Source organism: Furipterus horrens, unplaced genomic scaffold (assembly GCF_987537825.1).
Source record: "Furipterus horrens unplaced genomic scaffold, mFurHor1.1.pri manual_scaffold_12, whole genome shotgun sequence".
Lineage (NCBI taxonomy): Eukaryota > Metazoa > Chordata > Mammalia > Chiroptera > Furipteridae > Furipterus > Furipterus horrens.
Genome location: NW_028327182.1, coordinates 45253252 through 45272535, shown reverse-complemented (window position 1 = coordinate 45272535; position 19284 = coordinate 45253252). Strand labels below are relative to the sequence as shown.

The following is a 19284-nucleotide window of genomic DNA, read 5'->3' as shown; positions in this document are numbered from 1 at the left end:
CAAAAATGCTTAACCTAAATTAATATTTAATTGTGAGGGAAAGCATCCTTTCTCAAATTCAGATTGTGGGGCATTCTGTAAGTTCTGTAAGACAATTTACCTGGTGTATTAATCGGGGTTCTTTAGTGAAATGGAACCAATGGTGTGTGTGTGTGTGTGTGTGTGTGTGTGTGTGTGTGTGTGTATGTGTGTGTATGATTTATTGCAAGGAGTTGGCTCTCACAATTGTAGAGGCCGAGAACTCCCATAATCAGCCAGCTGCAAGATGAAGACCTGGGAAGATGGGTGGTGTAGCTTGAAGGCCTGAAAGCCAGAGAACTGATGGTGTACTGTAGATTCCACTCCAAGTCTTAGGGCCCAGGAACCTGGAGCACTGAGGGCAGGTGAAGATCACTGTTGCAGGCAGAGTGGTTTTAACCTTTTTTTTTCTATTAATGAAGGTCCTCAGTGAATTGGATGATGCCCACCCATATTAGAAAGGGGCATCTGCTTTACTCAGTTTATCAATTCACATGGTGCTATCTTCTAGAAATACCCTTACAGACACATCCAGAATTAATGTTTAACCATATATTTGGGCATCCAGTGGCCCAGTTAAGTTGACACATAAAATTAACCATCACACCTGGACTCTTCAAAAATGTCACTCATAAAAGGAGTCTAAAAGAGACATGTCAAACCATCGGAATATATGATCTACGATTGGATCCAGGACGAGGCAGGGTTAGGGAAGAATATAGAAAAATTGGAGCAAGTTAGAAATTTAAATATAGATTGAATATTAGACGATATTGTATTAATTTTAAATTCCTTGGTTATGATACTGTTATTGTGTTTAAGTAGAAGAATGTCTTTGTTCCCAGGAGGAACATGCTGAAGTATTTAAGGATGATATGTCATGACTCTGCAGCTTACTTTCATGTGATTCAGAAAAAATGAGAAGAGGAGAGAGAAAAAGCAAATGTGACAAAACGTTAACAATTGCTAACTTTAGGCAAGTAGTGTATGGGTTTTTATTTTACACAATATTTTAATTTTTCTCATTGGCTTAAAATTTAAAACATTAGGGAAAATAAGTTAGATAATATTCTAAAATTTATGCTGCTTCTCTTTTTTTCCCCTTTTTTCTTTTTCTTTCTTTGGAATGTGGAAAAGTTAAAAGTAGGCTTGTCATGGAGCTGTATATTTAAATTTTGAGTGGTTTAACCTGGGCTCAGAGGAGACCTCCAGCCAAGAAGGAGGCCTAGACTGACAGACTCCATATCCCTCCACAATTAAGAAAGAATACAACTACCACAAAACCAAAAATAACTAGAAGTTCCAGAAAATAAATGGAAGTCCAACATATGAAGTTATAAAGAAGTGGTGCTCGTCCGAATGGGTAGGAGGGATGAAGCCAGAGTGGAGAGGTCAAGCTGTGCTGGTGGTGGCAGCAGTGGCGATGGCCGTGGGACAGTGGCGGGACAGCAGTAAGCACAGACACCCGTATTTAAGGGGAGGCGAGAAGTGCCTCGGGAGCACCCCCGGCTGCAGACAGACCTGTCAGCTTGTGATTCCAACGTCAGGGAAGGCAGACTCCCATTGCCTTGGACTGTGAGGCCCTGAGGGGGTGGGGATGGAGGAGGAGGCTCCCAGTATCTCAGCGGAGAGTGAGCAGCAGGATCCATCTTGGACCCCCACCCCCTGCAGAAAACACCACAGTGTGGTTGAGAAGGTTTGCCTGGTTGTGACAAGTGCATGGAACTCTTCCCCCTATAGCATAGGAGGTGTGACAGCCCCACCCAAGGAGCGAAGATAAACACAAAACTGTCAGGATGGCACAGATCACGATAGAGATTCCAGCGACACAGCTGACCAGACAGCAAATATCTAATCTAATGAAGCAGCAAATAGGAAATCTTCCTGAGGCACAGTTCAGAGCTTTGGTTATAAAAATCCTTACAGACCTAACAGCAGATCTTAAACAAGACAGGGAAGCAATGAAGGCTAGTCCTGCTGAAATGAACAAAAACATATATGAAACTAGTGGTGAGGGAAAAAAACCAGGGATCAAATCAACAAATCAAAACATAGGGAAGGAACAAACAGTCAACCAGTGCAGAAAGAGGAAACGAGAAGTGAGGAAAATGAGGAGAGGCTCAGAAACCTATGGGACAGCTATAAGCGGGCCAACATCCAAATCATAGGGTTGCCAGAAGGTGAAGAAGAAGAACTAGAAATTGAAAAATTATGTGAAAAAATAATGAAGCATAACTTCCCTAACTTGGGGAAGGAAATAGACTTACAGGTCCAGGAAGCACAGAGAGTTCCAAAAAAACTGGACCCAGGGAGAACCCCACCAAGACACATTATAATCAAGATGTCAAAAATTAAGGATAAAGAGAGAATCTTAAAAGCAGCAAGAGAGAAGAGAATTATGTACAAAGGGGCCCCAATAAGACTCTCAGCTGATTTCTCAAAAGAAACTCTTCAGGCAAGAAGGAACTGGCAAGAAATATTCAAAGTAACGAAAAGCGAAAACCTACAACCACAATTACTCTATTCAGCAAAGCTGTCATTCATAATAGAAGGGCAGAGAAAGTGCTTCCAGGACAAAGTAAAACTGAAAAAGTTCATCAGATCCAAACCACTGTTATAGGAAATGTTAAAGGAACTTGTTTAGGATAAAGAGGATCAAAACTATGAACATTAAAATGAAAACTGTATCACAACAACCAGCAACAGAACTAGGGAATCAAAACAAAGGCAAACTAAGTAGGCAACAAGAGTAGGAAGAGAATTATAGGTATGGGGAACATTTTGGGGAAGGGGCGAAAGGAGGGAGATGGTACAGGAATTAAGAAACATAGTAGGAGGGAGTGGAGTAGACAGGAAGATGTTGAGAAGCACTATATGCACAACCAATGGGCATGGACTAAGGGGGCAGACAACTGGAGCAGGGGTGTCAGTGGGTGGAGGGGAACAAAGGGACAAGAAATTGGGACAACTGTAACAGCATAATCAATAAAGCATATTAAAAAAAAAAAAAAAAACCTGGGCTCAGCCATGCTATTTTTCTAGAGGAAAACTACTTAGTAATGTTTAATGACATATTATTTATCAATACCATTTTTTCCAGTGGTTCTTATTACTCCTGGGACACAGAACAAAGAAAAGAATCAGGAACCAGGATGTAGATGTGAGAGGGAAGAGCCAGAACCAGGGATGTAAAACAATAATCTGAAAAATTAAATTACATATTTTGTAGAAGAAGATGCAACAACGGATTTAGTGAGAGCCTGAAAAAGGACATGTACTTGTGATTCTGGGCTTGGATCTATTACTGTATGGATAATAGAAGTCTGTAATATTATATCTGTTATATATAATTATTACAAGTACATACAATAAAATATCTTCAAATAGGTGTCTTAATAGATGACTTTATTTATCCACTTCTCTCCTATAAAATAAGTCTGAAGGTAGGTAGTCTAGGACTGAGATAGTACAAATAGTAGGCAACCATAATGGAACACTTATTTCCAAGCATTGTTGTTGTTTAAGAATTGAGGAGTGTTAAACATAAGAGCAGAAATTAATTATATGATCAAATTGTCTCTGGATTTTGGTAATGCAAATGGGATATCTAAAGAAGAAAATTTAAATGTGGTCCACATTCCTCTTCAGGGTACTGATTTTAGAGGCCTATTAGAGTTTTCTTCTGGATATTTTTCTATACAGAGGTTTATGTTTTACAATTTGTACATCCTGCAAGATAGTTTATAATAGTGAATAATAGAAACATGGCAAAATGAGTAATTATGTTATGATGTGTCTATGTTATGAAATATTATAAGGCCATTTATTATTAAGCTTGTTATAGGTATAATTGGGAAAACAATTTATAAATGAAAGCAGAATATAAATTTCCACTTAAAATATAATTGCAACTTAAGACATGCACAGAGAGAATATAGAGTGGGCTGAAATATACCCAAATAAAACTGCAGTTGCAGTATCTGAGGGGTGGGATTATGAGGAACTTTAAAATGTTTTAAAAATAATTTTATGCATTTTTCTATGAGAATGTTTCTTTTAAAGTCAGAGGTAAATAATGAATATCATTTTTAAATGTTCTATACAGAAATTTAGATATAATTTCCTATTTCTTGCATTTCCTATTTTTTTCCTTTAAGTTACAAATAATCTTGAGGAGCTTTTCCTAAAACATATGTACATAACTAGATCATAGTCTATTAATAATAATAAAAAAGAAAATGTATAGCCCAAGTTTTTATGCAAATGCTGATTTTCTTATCATTTTGCCTTTATTAGAAAAGAAGGTTAAGCCTAAATATTCTGTTTTTGGAAAAGACAGTCTTCTTTGGGATTCTTCACTCTCATATGACTTACTGGGTGTGCCAAGACTGACTACTTGACCATTCTTTAACCTGGACAACTTCTCAGGGTTGTTATGTAGCTTAGAAGGATGAGGAACACTCTCTCCTAGGACAAAGACCAGTCTTGCTTACTACCTGCCATAAAAATGGTAGATCTCCCAACTCAGTGTTCCTCAGCTGCAATGCAACCATAATGTGCAGTGTTGCCCCATAAGACTCAGGGCCAGAGAGAGCAGATGTAAATATGCTGGTGTTCATGCTGCCTGCTGTGCCATTAGTCACCAAGTCCTTTGTTTCTGACCCAGAGTCTTATGATTTCTGTCAGCCTCCATGAAAGAGTAACAGGCTAAGGTTAGTTCATTGGGTTAAGGTTAGCATGTAAGTAAGGTCAAATCAAATCCCAGACCTATGTCCTATATTCTGAAAATGTGAATTTCTTGTTGTTATTTTTACTGAGGAAGCATGTTTATGCATTTTGCAAGTATAGCTACTAGGTGGTTCCCACCTCAACTTCCATCTTTGGTTTTTGACATCTTAAAGATGATGAATCTCTATAATATTGTATTTCATATATACCTTGGTATCTTCAGAGTGAATCCTTCTTGTTTTTTTTTTTTCCATAGATTTTATCATTTATGTGTGTGTATGTTTTAAGTAAAGAAATTTGACAGTGTTCAGGTCCACCCTGTAAGATTGTGAAGGTTGGTAACTGCACAAACTCCTCTGGCTAAGGTGGTAATTTGGAGCTGAAATACAGTTGACCCTTAAACAAAATGGGGGTTAGAGACCCCGACCATCCCAGCAGTGAAAAATCCACAGATAAGTTTTTACTCTACAGTTGGCCCTGTGCATTCACAGGTTCAACCAATTGTGGATCAAAAACAGTATTTTTGGCTTTCCCCTGTCACGGAGATGGCACTTGACCCGGTAACATAAATCCTGAGAAGTGTGTTTGCTAGGTCATATGAGCACCATCTCAGACATGTCAAAAATATATTCTGATCCCTAAATTAATGAGAGAAAGAGCCCAAGGAAGGTTTCTGAAGAAGTCCAAGATTTTACCAAATGTTGTAAGGGGACTGGAACCCTTAAGGTAGTAAAATGCCAAAAATAAATTCTTCATTGGAAGAACAACTAACAGCTTACTATAATGATCCTGTTTTTTCTGAAGAATGCAAAAATGGAATACTGGAAGAAAAGGGAAGAATTCAGTAAAACTGGAATCCCTACCATAAAAAGGCTACAGAAGCTTCCAACAAGGCCAATATTCAAATGATACTCAGTAACTCTATTCATGAAAATGACAATTACCTAAAATAATAGACTCAAAGAAGTGTGTTTGCTTTATCCTAAATTATGGAAATATTAATTTTATTTGAACTAAAGATTTTTTAAATTAAAAAAGAAACAGTATTTTGAATTAGAGGTGAGACTCTATGCTTGAGAATGTGAAAATATTAGTTTTGATCTGTGGTTGGATGCAAAGGGCAGACTGTTTTTATCGATAAAAACATCCAACATCAAACCCATGTTGTTCAAGTCTCAACTATATACATCAAACCATGTGTCCTGGTGTGGAGTTACCTCCGTCTGAAAGAAGAGGCACTTTTTTATCATTTGCCTAAGTTTACTGTGCCTCACTAAGCCTTGGACCTGCATGGGAATCTGGCATGGTTTGTGTGTGCATGTATACTTCTTTCTACTTTCCTTCAAGGGATCCCGTGAACAAAGGCTCTGATGACCTGATGATCTCTTGTTTGTTTATCTTTTCCCTCTGGGCATCTGGTCAGCCCTCTGGGTATCTATTTCGCTCTCTAACAGAAGCTGTGAGTTGTAGAACTAAGCAGCTTCACATCAATCAGCCTCTTGGGTGTGCAGACAATGTTTTGGGATCTGCACATTCTGAAACTGAAGTGAATTCACGCAGGAGATGTTCAAGATTATTTAGTAAAAAACAATATGGAAAGCCTCACCTAGAGAATCTCTATCCACTGCCTTTGATTAACCAAAAATTCTTCCTTTTATAATCTCACCTAAGGATAAGATTTTTTTTTAACTATGAAAACCTCAAACCAATTTTTTAGTAGGACAATAGACTATGTCTAGTAGTCTGCTTGAAATTATATTTGTCATATAATCTACCACTTTCTGAATTTTTGCTGTTGACTTTTTTTTTTTTCAGTCAACCAGTGTTGTTCTTAATTAGAATTGAAATTACATCTGCAGTTTGTACACACCAGAGGATATATTTATGTAATACTTTTAGCCAGCCAAGATATTTTTCATAACTTCAACATAACATTTTTTCAGAATGCTTATTGATGAGACTTTATAAAAACTGTGCAAGAATGTATGCAAGAGGAGCAGTTGCATAGCTCAGGAGAGACCTTGCAAGAAAAACATTTCTTGAATATATTTATTTTTTATGGTACAGGAAAACATTTTTCTTTTTGTGCTATTATTTTATATGTTCTCCCTTTGTATATCTCTGATACATGCTGTTGGAAAGTGAAAACAATCTTACAAATTGAGATAGTTCATTAAATTTCAATGGGGCGATTAAGAAAATTTATTTTTAAAGATATGTATTTATTTCAGTAGCTTGAATGTTGCTTAATCAGGAAATGACCAGAATACTAAATACTAAAAGGTAGGTTGAGCTTGTGTAGATGAGCAGCTTTAAGTCAGACTTTGAGTCAGGCTGTTGAAAGGGATGACAGGGAGGTCAAAACAGCAGAGGCCCTTGCTATGGGCAGAAACTAATTGGCTTGAAAACATGAATAAGTTATATTTGTTATTTATGTCGAGGAAAAGCTAAAAGGGAAGGGACTAGTATTTTTATTTTCCAAGGTATTATGTTCTGCCATATGATATAAAAAATAAAAAGCAGATCCTTTGAGTTAAACTCTTCTTCCTATAGCAAGTAAGAGGAATAGAAGCTAAATTTCTGGGTAGGGCTTTCTTCTGGATATTATTACTTATATTTGGCATTCTCAGCCAATACAATATTACTAAGATGGTTGCTAAGAAATTCTGTAGCAGGGAAGGAGGGGTGGAGGTGGAAGAGGGTATGGGGGGAGCAATGGTAATGGAAAAATACAATTAAAAAATTTCTAACATAAAACATTTATACTGTGACCACTGTCCTTGAGCCTGGGATTATGTCTAAATGCTTTCAATGAAAAACCTCTGACTTCAGGGCTAGACAACTTTATTCCCTCTTTTCATGGCCCTGAACTATGCTGGGTACCTGTAGCCTACAGACACTGGCCATAGATTGACCACAGCAACATTATTCCCAAGACTAAAAGATTTTAGTATGATGTTATCAGACTTAAACTTAATCAGCTCAGATATTGTAGAATGAAATCTTTTACAAACATATTCATTTTACTTTCCAAACCTTTTGCAAAATTTTTATAAGTGAGACCCATAGAACTTGGAAAATTCTCTATGAAGTTGCTCTTAACAAAGTACAAGCAAAAAACACTTATAGCCATTTTTAGATCCTATCTTTTAAGCCTCAACTTGCTATTCTTCTCTGAAGTATTCTCCCCTTCTGGGGTCTCTAATTCCTCCACCTTAGATCTACCACTACTTCTTTCTTCTCACTTTGATGCTTATTTGGGTATCCTTGTGGTGTTCAGCTCTGTTAAAGTGGTTGTATCTGTTTTTGGTATTGTCCCTAACAAAACAAGCCCATGTAGGTGCTCAGTTAAATTAACTACATTACTCTGAAATCTATCAAGAGGCTGAAGTTAAGGACGGTCATATTTTATGCTTTCTACATTGAACTTAAAAGTTAGCTGCAGACACCCAACTGATCTAAGTCAAAAGTCCTGGTTTGCACCTCAGCACTGGTTCTTAATTAACCTCATAATCTTTGGCATATATGTCCATATCGATGGTTTATTATTTCCTAAGTTCCCTTTTAGGCCAGATGTTCAAAGTCAGCTTGAGATCAAAAACACCGGCATTACCTGGGACTCTTAAAAATGCAAGTTATCAGGCCCCAACCCAGACCTACTGAATCAGAAATTGCACTTTAACAAAACTTCCAGGTGATTCTGCCATGCACTAAAGTTTAAGAATGACTAATCTGCACTATAGTCAAATCCCTGGTATGGTGAGAAGCTTCATACCACAATCTTAGTGAATATTGTGGATTGTGTAGTCATTTCATGGTTGGCACTTAAGTCCATCATCTCATATTTCATCTTTAAGGCTCTGCAGAATGGCTTATTGTTGTATCATACTCATGTTTGCAAGGCACTATCCACAGAATTGCAACTCTCAAGCTCCTATAAAGTGCTGGCAAATGAGGAGTGAAAAATCTTTCTTAGGGTGAATGAGAAATATGCAATGGACTAGGGATTAATGTTCAGCAGCAGCCTCCTAATTTTGTATTCATGATGTGTATGTATGTTAGGCTACATGTGCAACATCTGCTGATATACATTAGGTAATTGGGCATCCAGCAGCCCCATTTGTATGCAAAGGTGGGTGCACACCTCCTATTTACAAGTCAAAAATTAAAGTCCAGCTTGAAGCTGGCTGAAGGCTCACTGCCTGGAACATAAAGAGATAAGGAAGACATGGCATCAGTTAATCAGCACTTTTGGCCTCTACTGTTCACTCTTTGCTAATTTGTTCTTTGAAACTGTGCACTCTCTGTTGAATAGAGATTTATAAGAGTGTCTTTTTTAAAAAAATAAAAACTACATTTATAAGCTGATTGTGTTTATCAATAACATTTCCCCTAACACTGTAACCACATGCATACTACAGTCTGTTGCTATGCTATATTTTTGCTCTATGAACTATTCATGCTCTTGTGGGACCACGTGAATCACCTCAAAGAAGAGACATCCGGCACAGACTCACAGATGGAATGTTGGCATCATTTCATTTCATTTAGCCCACATTCATCAAGTAGCTACTTTGTGCTAGGCACTGTGCCAAGGGCTGGGCCCATACAGATCAATCAAGCACAGTTTCTGCCCTCAACAGTTCACAATATTTTAACAGCTTCTTGATAACTCAGAGTTGAAGATTTTTGCATAAATGAAGTTTTCCCTTATAACCCCATGAATTGCAGTGACTCCTTGCTTCTTTGAGCTCCTAATTATGCTCAACCAGTGTCCCAAGGAGAATGAGGGATCCATGCCTGGAAGAGTCAAACTCAAAAGCACAGGAGTGTGGTCAGCTGGCCACTCAGATGGGTCATCAAGAAGAGGTGACTGCATTAATTCAAAAGAATATATGCATTCCTATGTTCATTGCAGCATTCTTTACAATAGCCAAGATTTAGAAGCAGCCCAAGTGCTCATCAATAATGAGTGGATTAAAAAAAAAAACTGTGATACATTTACACAATGGAAAAACAAGGAAATCTTACCTTTTGTGATAACATGGATGGACCTGAAGAGTATTGTGCTAAGTGAAATAAGCCAGTCAGGGACAGATAAATCCCATATTATTTCACTTATGTGTGGAAGCTAATGAACAAAACAAAGTAACAAACAAAATAGAAACAGACTCATAGATACAGAAAACAGACTGACAGCTTTCAGAGAGGAGGGGTGTTGGGAGGATGGATAAAAAAGGTGAAGGGTTTAAGCAAAAAATAAATAAACAAAAACAAAAAAACCAACCTCATAGACACAGACAACAGTGTGATGATTACCAGAGAGAAAGGGGGTGGGGTAGAAAAGGGTAAAAGGAGGATAAATGGCAATAGAAGGAGACTTGATGTGGGTTGGTGAATACACAATACAATATACAGATGATGTATTATAGATTTGTACACCTGAAACCTATATAATTTTATAAACCAATGTCACCTCAATCAAGTAAAAAAAAATAATGTAAGAAGAGATGGCTGCATTGCAAATGGCTCATATTCCCAGTTTGTGGAAACAAAGAATGCATGAGCATTTTTTGTACTCCCAATACAGGTCACATGAAAGAGAAGGCTGATCTAAAGCCATCTCAAAGGGACTTTCCCATGAGCACCACCTAGAGGTACAGTGGATCCCTGCAAAGAGAGTTTACCAAGAGCCAACAGTGAAGCAGTCACTTGTCACTTACCAACTGCTTTGTATTCCCTATTTGGCCACGTGCATTTGTTTTATTCTGGCAACTAGATAATAAGCTTCTGGAGAACACACCTACTTTTTAAAAAGATTATCTTCCATAGTACTTATTTGATGATGATGATAGTAAATACAGTATATTAGCAGGAAGAATGTCTGGTGGTTTATAGGCATTAGTAATTTCTCATGATAATAAGCAATTTTTTTCCTTTGTTCTAGAGTAGGTGCATACACCTTGATAACACCAAATGAAAACCGAAGAAATCAGATACAAAGAAGTATGTATATTTATTTAATATTCAGAAAGCTTCTCATTCTCTTATAGCATACAGTTGGCTTGCTTTGGTCTGAAGTATTCTTATTTTCTGATTTGAATATACTCACCAGATCTCATCAATTTTTTTCTTTATTTAACTTTAGCAGCTTAATTATACTTTTAAAAATTATTCTTTTGTTAATGCTTCTAAGTTTGTTTCTCTATATTAACAGCAGAATTGTAAATCTTAGATTTCTGTTGGGCTTAAACAGTTTCATACCTGTTGCCAATAGACCCATTTAGTTGCCATGAAGTTGGGCTGACTGCAGACATTTTTATAGAACTATGAATACTTTTGAAATAGACAAGTTGTATACTTGAAATAATTATGTAATTTAGATAATTGGTCTCTTTCCTGATATATTTTATCCCTCCTTAATGCAATTGTTTTTAAGCTTCTGTGCTCCCATAATCTGTAACTTATCACAGTCTACTCTCAGCTATTTTTGTGTACAGTAGGTAAATACACTTCACATAGTTGATAGCTTTTGCAACTTCAAGTGCAACAACGTATAATGTAACCAGTTTTACCATAGGCTACTTGATATAAACAAGAGCTAAGTTCCTATGGCATCTCATCAACATTATAATGAAACAACATTATTGGAGGATCTGCTGTACTTCCATTTCCTTCTCTAGAGTATAATCTGTTTGAGGACAGGGACCACACTATACTCGCTTTTGTGCTTATACCTAGTGGATGTATAGCATATTTAATTGAATTTGTACAGTAAACTACATGCTGCCATTTGAAGTTACAGCATTAAAATTAGAGTTGGAAGGAGAACTAAAATTAATTTAGTTCACAAAGAAGTTTTGAGGCTTGTTCATGTCAAGTTGTGGGAGTAGCGCTGAGATTCTGTGCTCTCCTTCATTAGATCTTGGTAGCAAATTTAATTTTATGACTAAAGATGGACGACACAAGGGCACAACAAGAAAGTAACTCTGTAAAGGGTCTCCACCAGAGAGGTATCCCCCCTGGTGTTAAAACTGAGTACGTGCAGAATATGACAAAGTTGCTGTGCAGAGTGCCACATATTTTGACATCTCACAAGCTTTTGATTTAAATACTTAAGCCTTAGTGTGGTCCAGATTTTTGAGGTATATCAAAAGTTATTTTTCTCTAATAATTAAAAAATATAAAAAATGGACGTTTGGAACAATCAGGTCTAATGGGGAGATTTGGGCATGCGTTAGTACCAGTATCTCTGGCACCCCCTGCTGTCACTCAGTGTATACAAAGGGAATTAGCACTGCTGTCTCAAGTGCCAGAAACCAGAGCAAGGTTGCTCACCTGTAGTGCAGAACCCCCACGCCCTATAGTTGCAATACGTTTAGGGAACATTTAAAATAAAGAATATGGGCATCAGGATTACCTGGGGATATATATTTACCTATGTGTGAAAAGTTCTTATTGACACGAATATTCTAGTTTTGCACACATTCTATAGAATTGGAAGAAAAACAAAACTTATTTTAGTAGTAGTTCAGGTTGTTTTCCAGAATTGAACCTCCTATGCACAGGAAGTGCCACAGATGTGGGTCCAGGGTGACTCTGAGGGGTTAGGAGTGAATGGTGTCTTCCTTTCCTGGATAGCTCTTCCACCCATGCTTGCATGTGTTTAATTGCCCTCTGATGGTTGCTTTTAATGCTTTAAAGGGACCAGTTTCCTTTTAATATCCGAATAATTGATGATTTGATATTTCTCACTTGGTTTAGTTGCTGAGAAAGAGCTAGAGAACCTGGCAAAGTGGAAGGAGCAACACAGAGCAAAGCCTGTTAACCTGGTGCCAAGCCGGCTAGGTAAGTGTCTGAATAGGGGAGCACAGGGAGTGCTTGATCCTGTCAGCACCTTGCCTGGGACTGTCTTTGAATGCATCTTACAGGTTGTTGGGTCACTATGCTGCTTGGAATGGAATGCATTTAAAATGGAATCACTTAAGTAGGAAGGTATATTGTTCTTAATTTTCTGCAAGTAGCAAATGTATGATGCCATAGATATGTGAGAATAAAGTGATGACTTAATTCCCAGATAATGTAGAGCCTCTTAGATGATCAAGTCTGAAGAAATCTTACCTGGGGCACTGCACATGCCATATCATAGCACTAGTCAAGATGGGAGTAAAAGCTATCACAAGCATAGTAACCGTTTCACTTAAATGCTAATGGGGAAAAATGAATGGAGAGTCCATTTCAAAGCTAAGATGGAATTGAGCTGGGGACCCAGTGGTGGGTCATGTCTGTTTTCATTCTGCAGATAGAGATGTTTGGGCCTCTGAAGCTCATGCTGCCAGTGTGATGAATTGTCTGGGCTGCCTTTGCCTGGTGTTTGAATTTTTCAATGGGGAGGCCATCTAATGGGAATCAGTCAGTCCTTTCTTTTCTTTCCTTTTATAGCAGCAGCTAAAACTTAAGGACTGGGCACACAGTTTCCACATATTTAGTTAATATAAATGTGTCCAGCATCAGGGGCCACTAACTATCATAATAGTTTTAGAGAAATCTTTTTTGCCAGGATATAGGTAAAAATAAGCTAACTTGGAAATAATTTAATGGGTGAAAGTAATAGTATTATCACCATACCCCCACTGTATTTCATGAAAAGGGTTAATCAAGTGTTACTTTATACTGAATGAACCAGATCTGAGGGGTACACCAGGAAACAGCTTTGTCCTGCCTAACTGGACGACTCAAACTGGCCATGTGGGACTATTTTTTTCCCATAATATTTGGATGAAATTCTATTTTTTTTTTTTTTTTGTCTTTCTCAACTAATAGTGTTGTTCACCCAATTCTAGGTATAAAACAGTGTCATTTTAGTAATTAATCTTCAGTTCTAGCTACCAATCAAAACTGTTACTGATGGAGATTAAAACTTCTTCCACACTTCAGCTCAGTTCTATTTTGGGTAGAAATATAGCAAAGGAAATGGGGGCATAGCTGAATTTTTCTCTATTGGCTGCTCTGTTTCCACATTCTGGCCCCTCCAGAGTCAAAGGGAGAAGGGGAGAAAAGAGACTAATCCCAATTTCTTCAAGTCTTGGCATATGCTTACTATGCATGATCCCCTTTGGGGTTCTTGGAGTTCTTCTGAGTCCCTCCTTGCCTACCCTCATATTTCACCTGGGTTCCCCTGATGATACACTTTCCTGCAGGTGTGCTTGGCTTCACCGTTGGCTCTTGGTAGGTAGCATCTCTTTGTAGAGCTGCATTGTTCCTCCAGATGGCCCACATGGGCAAGTCCTTTTAGGACAGCTTTAGATTAACATACTCCTGTTTGACAGCCCAGACTGCGAGTACAGGAAACACTTGTTTGTCCTTCGCCACAAATTTTGGGAACATAGGCCATTGGTCATGCAGCCACCTCTTCTGAGTAGCCAACTGACAATAGCCTTTAGGTTCTGACTTTTCTAGGCCTGGGTCCACTAAGCCTCTCAGTCTTTTGGGGACATGGATTGAGATCTCCAAGTGATCTTCTTTAAAACTCTCTTGTTCATATTATGTGAAGATTCCTCCTTCCCCAAACACACAGAGAAGATGAGATTTACAAAGACATCTTTCCTCTGATTTCTACCTTACTCTGACATATCCAACCTCTTTTATAGGATGAAGATAAGTTGCTAGTTAATGTTCCCCAAACTGGTTCAGTTACCCCTTTGAAGATCCTGCTTAGGGACCCAAGCACCTTGTTTTGGAATTTGGAATAGTTGGCACCTCTTGTCTTCGGACCTTAGCTAAAAATGAAGACTCTCATTTTTGACATATCTAGAAATGGCCAAGAATATTTGTGCCGGAAGAGGCTAGGGGGTAGAAAAAATGTTCTAAAATGTATTAAACTTTGTGATGATTTTTGAAGAAAACCTGTAAACACTTAAGCATTTGATGTTATTCATTTATTTTTTTATTCTCAGGTCTTTCCCTTTTCCTTTACCCATTAAAATATTGGAATAGTTTGAGAAGATAATGAAAGTGGCTGTAATATTAGGTAAAAGCTTCAACAGCCCTCACTGTTTCTTTCCCTTTCCTTCATCCCCTATGACAGAGATAGAAGGGTCAAAACCAGACAGGCTTTATGTATTTTTTGGGACTCAGATGAGAAGTCTCTATTGTATCTTTATCTGTTCAATTATAAAAACTATGGTAAATGCAAATTGTTTTAATGCATCTTCTGTGAGAATGAACCTTTCAGAGAACTGACACTTTTAGAGACTAAAACACCAGAGAATTATATCAAAGGGATCATTATAATACACACATCAAACTTGCATAAACACTGAGAAATCCCTAAACAGCAATTCTTAGATGATTATCAAGCTGCATTCTGGCCCCAAATTACTTTAGATTTAAGAGGGAGAAGGCACATGATCTAACATCCATATTTTTCTCTTGAATACCTAAAGAAAACAAATAGTATAAATTGGCAATTAATTACTAACTAGAATATTTCCATTGTACTTTAAAAAATTGGGTTATACACGCTACATATTTGCTTAGTGGCAAGAGCCTGAGAGTTTCCAGAGCTTTGCCACTTGAATACAGTGCAGTAGGATCCTAAGAAGAAAAGCAATGGAAGTATCATTGATCATAATCTTTATTAGGTTAATGAATGGCCATACTCAGGCAGGAAGAATGTTCTAGAATTTCCAAGACAGGCACTATTTCTTATTATTTAGTATGGATCTCGAGGTATAATTTCAGTCTAAATGAAAATTTGAATACTGAATGACTGAAAAACTTTAGTAGGATTGCCCTGTTCTTTTAGGAATTATGGCCTTTCTGTTTAGCTCTGTTTTTCTTTTAAGTGATTATCATTCTTTAATGTCTTTTTAAGAAAACTGGTTATGTTCTTATTTCTCAAGGTATGAAAATGTTAAAGAAACTCTTGGTGTTGTCTTGTCATGCATTAATTAGTTTTTGATGGTTGACATTTCAGCTTAACATTCATGTTTCAACTTCATGAGTTTACTTTTTCCTTAGGTGGAAGCCAATCAGAGACTGAAGTCAGGCAGAAGCAACAACTCCAGCTGATGCAATCTAAATACCAGCAAAAGGTCAGAATCCATCTCTTTTAGTTTAATTTTGGCAAGGAATTTGAGCACCAGCACTTTCTGGTAACCATGAAATAGCACAGTAACTTAATCAAAAGTGTAAAACCTTTCAACCAATTGTGAAAGGAAGCTTTCAAGAGCAAAGAAATCAGGACTGAGAAGTACAGAGATAAATACCTAGAATTTTCATCCAAGTCATATATTAGTCAGCTGGACCTCTGATTTAGGTAATTTTTTCTACTTTAAGTTAATTCTACTATGTTTTGAATATTTTGATTCCAAGAACACAGATTTGTTTACTTAATAACTGTTATGAAAGTAGTACACCCCCCCCCCCAAAAAAAGATTTAAGGTACCTAGTGATTTCTTTTTTACAATGAAATCTGAGTTTTATAATCAGGAAAAATGATCTGCCCAATTTTTTTCCTGCAAAGGGTGGGGTAGGTGCAGAGAGACAGAGAGACCAAGGAAGAAATACAAAGGGAAATTTCATAGGCAGGAGAAGTAGCATGATCATTCTCTGTGATCTCAGTGGCTTGAAGTACTAACCTATAATCATGGTAAGGTAGAACACAAACAATACTGTAATTTGCCTTTCATCATAATTTTGTGTTCTAGAGGTTCAGACAGAAAAATAGTAACTTTTTGTCTTCTATAATCTCAATAAAATTTAGCTAAAAAGAGAAGAGGCTATAAGAATCAGGAAGGAAGCTGAAGAAGCTGAAATCCAAAAAATGAAGGCAATTCAGAGAGAGAAGGTAAGACTGTGGAGAGGGTGATTCGCTAACATTTACTCAGGGTGTTTTATGTGCCAGGTTCTCTTCTAGACATGGTCCATATACAAACTCATTTAATCCTCATAATAACCCTATGAAGTATATGTTATTCTTATTATCCTAGTTCACAAATGAGGAAACTGACACAGAGAGGGTATATAACTTGTCCAGGCCTCACAGCCAGTAAATAGAAGTAGGATTCAAATTCAGGCTGATGGGTCTCAGAGCTGGAGTTCTTAGTCAACACACTATCTTGACTCTCAGGCAAGTTATCAAAGTGGTCACTGTATATTTGGCTACAAGCAAAACAGTTAGTAAGAATGGCAATCAGTGGTGCACAACCATATCTATATCCAAATGTTGACTTTCCCAGGGTGAGTGTGACATTGGTGAACATACTCTCTTACTGATAGAAGAGAACACTTGCATTTGCATTTCAGTATTAGTGATATGATCTATTCAAACCTCCAAGTGTTTTTAGTGTTGATACTTATTCTGGGACTTGGGGAAATTAACCTCCTAAAAATGTTCATCTGCTAGAGAATAAGGAAGAAGGTAGCGTTATTCTTTCACACCCTCTCCTCCTACTTTCATTCCCCACAAAGCCCTAAACTGTAATAGGTTTTAAGTGCTGAAGGTTTAGGGGCAAGGGGTTGACTCATGATACTGACTACCAAGTATTACCTCTGCTGCAAGTATAAGTCATGGAAACATAACTCCTGTTTCTGCTGTCTGTCTGTCTGTCTCTCTTCCCCTCTTATTCTCTTTTTCTTTTAAAGATTAACTACATGTCAAGATTTAAACTTGGTTACGAAAGAATAAATATTTTTACCAGTTAGAGTTAATGAAGGCAAAAGCTGATGACTTATAGAATGCATGAGAGTATATGAGCCTCTTCTTCCCCCGAGGAGCTCTCTACCTGCTGGGGAAAGTGAGTTTTTCTTGGAAGGTGTCCTGTTTTACTGTGTGACCTTGAATAGGCCACACTCCTTCTTAAACTATTGGGTTGGCCAAAAGAGGCCATATAGTTTTTTCCATAAAAGACACATTTTTCATTTTCACCAATAACTTTATTGATTTGGATATTTTTGAGTATGTCAGCTATCTCCCATGTGGTATAACATTAATTGGTCTCAATTCTCAATTTGATTGCTATCAACTTCAACTAGTCTCCCAGATTGTGGAGCATTGTCCAGTGAGAAATCCCCAGCACAAAACTCTGCAAACCACTTTTGACACATTCGATTAGTCACAGCACCTTCTCCATACACTACACAAATCTTTTCTTTTCTTTTGCATTTCAGTTCCATTTTTACCTTTCTTGAAATAATAAAGCATAACATGCCAAAAATGTTGCATATCTTCTTCAATCTTCAATATTTAAATAGCTACATAAAAACTCATCAGTTTTGATAAGTTTTTAAAAAACTGCATGCCAATATGACAGCTGTCACAATACAATCTAACAAAATTGTCTCATATGAAGTTAAAGAAAACTAAGTGCTACTAGTTTGGAAAAATATAAACAAATTCTTTGGCCAACCCAATATTTCTGTAAAATGAGTCCATGAGCCACACCTCCTCTTCTCCCAAGGCCTAGGAAGATATGTAGATTTAGATGCAATATCTATAAAGATGGAAGCTCTGGGGAGGAGATGACTGGACTTACACATGTGGAAATGTAGTGAAATGCTGAAGGTATAAGGAAAAAAGAGTATAGGAACTCTGGTTACAAAGTTCAACTCAGCAATTTGTTTCCAACTGGTCAGATATTACACCCTCACTGAAAACATTTTTTATTACAACAACCTTTTAAAACCCATCTTTCTCTTTCTTTCTATTTCTCTATTCCTCCTCTTTTTTCATCTAACTCCCCCTTTCTCCATTTTCTTCTTCAGAGGTTCACACATTGGTCTTGTGGTTGTAGAGGAGTGCCCCATTATGTAGAACATAGTTTGTGTGCATTGCAGGTGGAACTGGGAAAATCATTAAATCATTACCAGGAACTGATTAAAGAGGCTTTCAGATTCTGAAGAATTACTGTGTTGCAACCTTTTAACTTAAAATCATTTACTACTTGTTTAATGCCAATAACTGGCTGGCATGTGGGTCATTTGTAACTCATTTCATCATGGGTCAAATAATGTATATGATTCAAATATGTTAGTGGCTGAAATGGTTTTCTTTAACATTGAGTAAAAGCAGCATTTTTCCCTTTTCAAGTTATACAGTAACATTAGTTGTCTATCAATCAATAACTATAGAAATCTTAATTGGGTTGGCTTTTCTAGCATAACTGTAATAATTATTGGTATAAATTTGTTTGAAAGTGAGAGATGGGAAGACAAAGTATGTAAATCCTTTCCATTCAAAATGTGGTCCCTGGACCAGCAGCACTAGCATCACTTACTAGAAATGCAGAATCATGAGCCCCACCCCAGACCTTTGGAATCAGAATCTGCATTTTAACAGGCTCTTCATGTGATTGTTGTGCACATAAACATTGGGGAGCATTGATCTAAACTACCTGACAAGAGATGGAGCAGTCCACCCTGGTCCTTCCACAGACTTGATTTTTTTTTTGGCTAATTGGCCTGCACTGCCACCATGACCTAGCTCTTCCTGTTGTATATAAATCTGTGGCTTTTCATACTAAATGGGAGCCTATT

At 37.3% G+C, this 19284-nt stretch overlaps 1 protein-coding gene and 1 pseudogene across 1 annotated transcript in view; both read left to right on the top strand.

Annotated features, from left to right (window-relative positions):
• Positions 1-19284, top strand: part of EPSTI1 (epithelial stromal interaction 1) — a 181438-nt gene that overhangs the window by 19152 nt on the left and 143002 nt on the right. The window contains 4 exon segments of the mRNA XM_090258298.1: positions 10694-10752; positions 12511-12594; positions 15769-15842; positions 16514-16597. Of these exon segments, the coding sequence (XP_090114424.1) occupies positions 10694-10752; positions 12511-12594; positions 15769-15842; positions 16514-16597 (301 nt within the window).
• LOC149996101 (COX assembly mitochondrial protein homolog pseudogene) lies at positions 5292-5655 on the top strand (annotated as a pseudogene).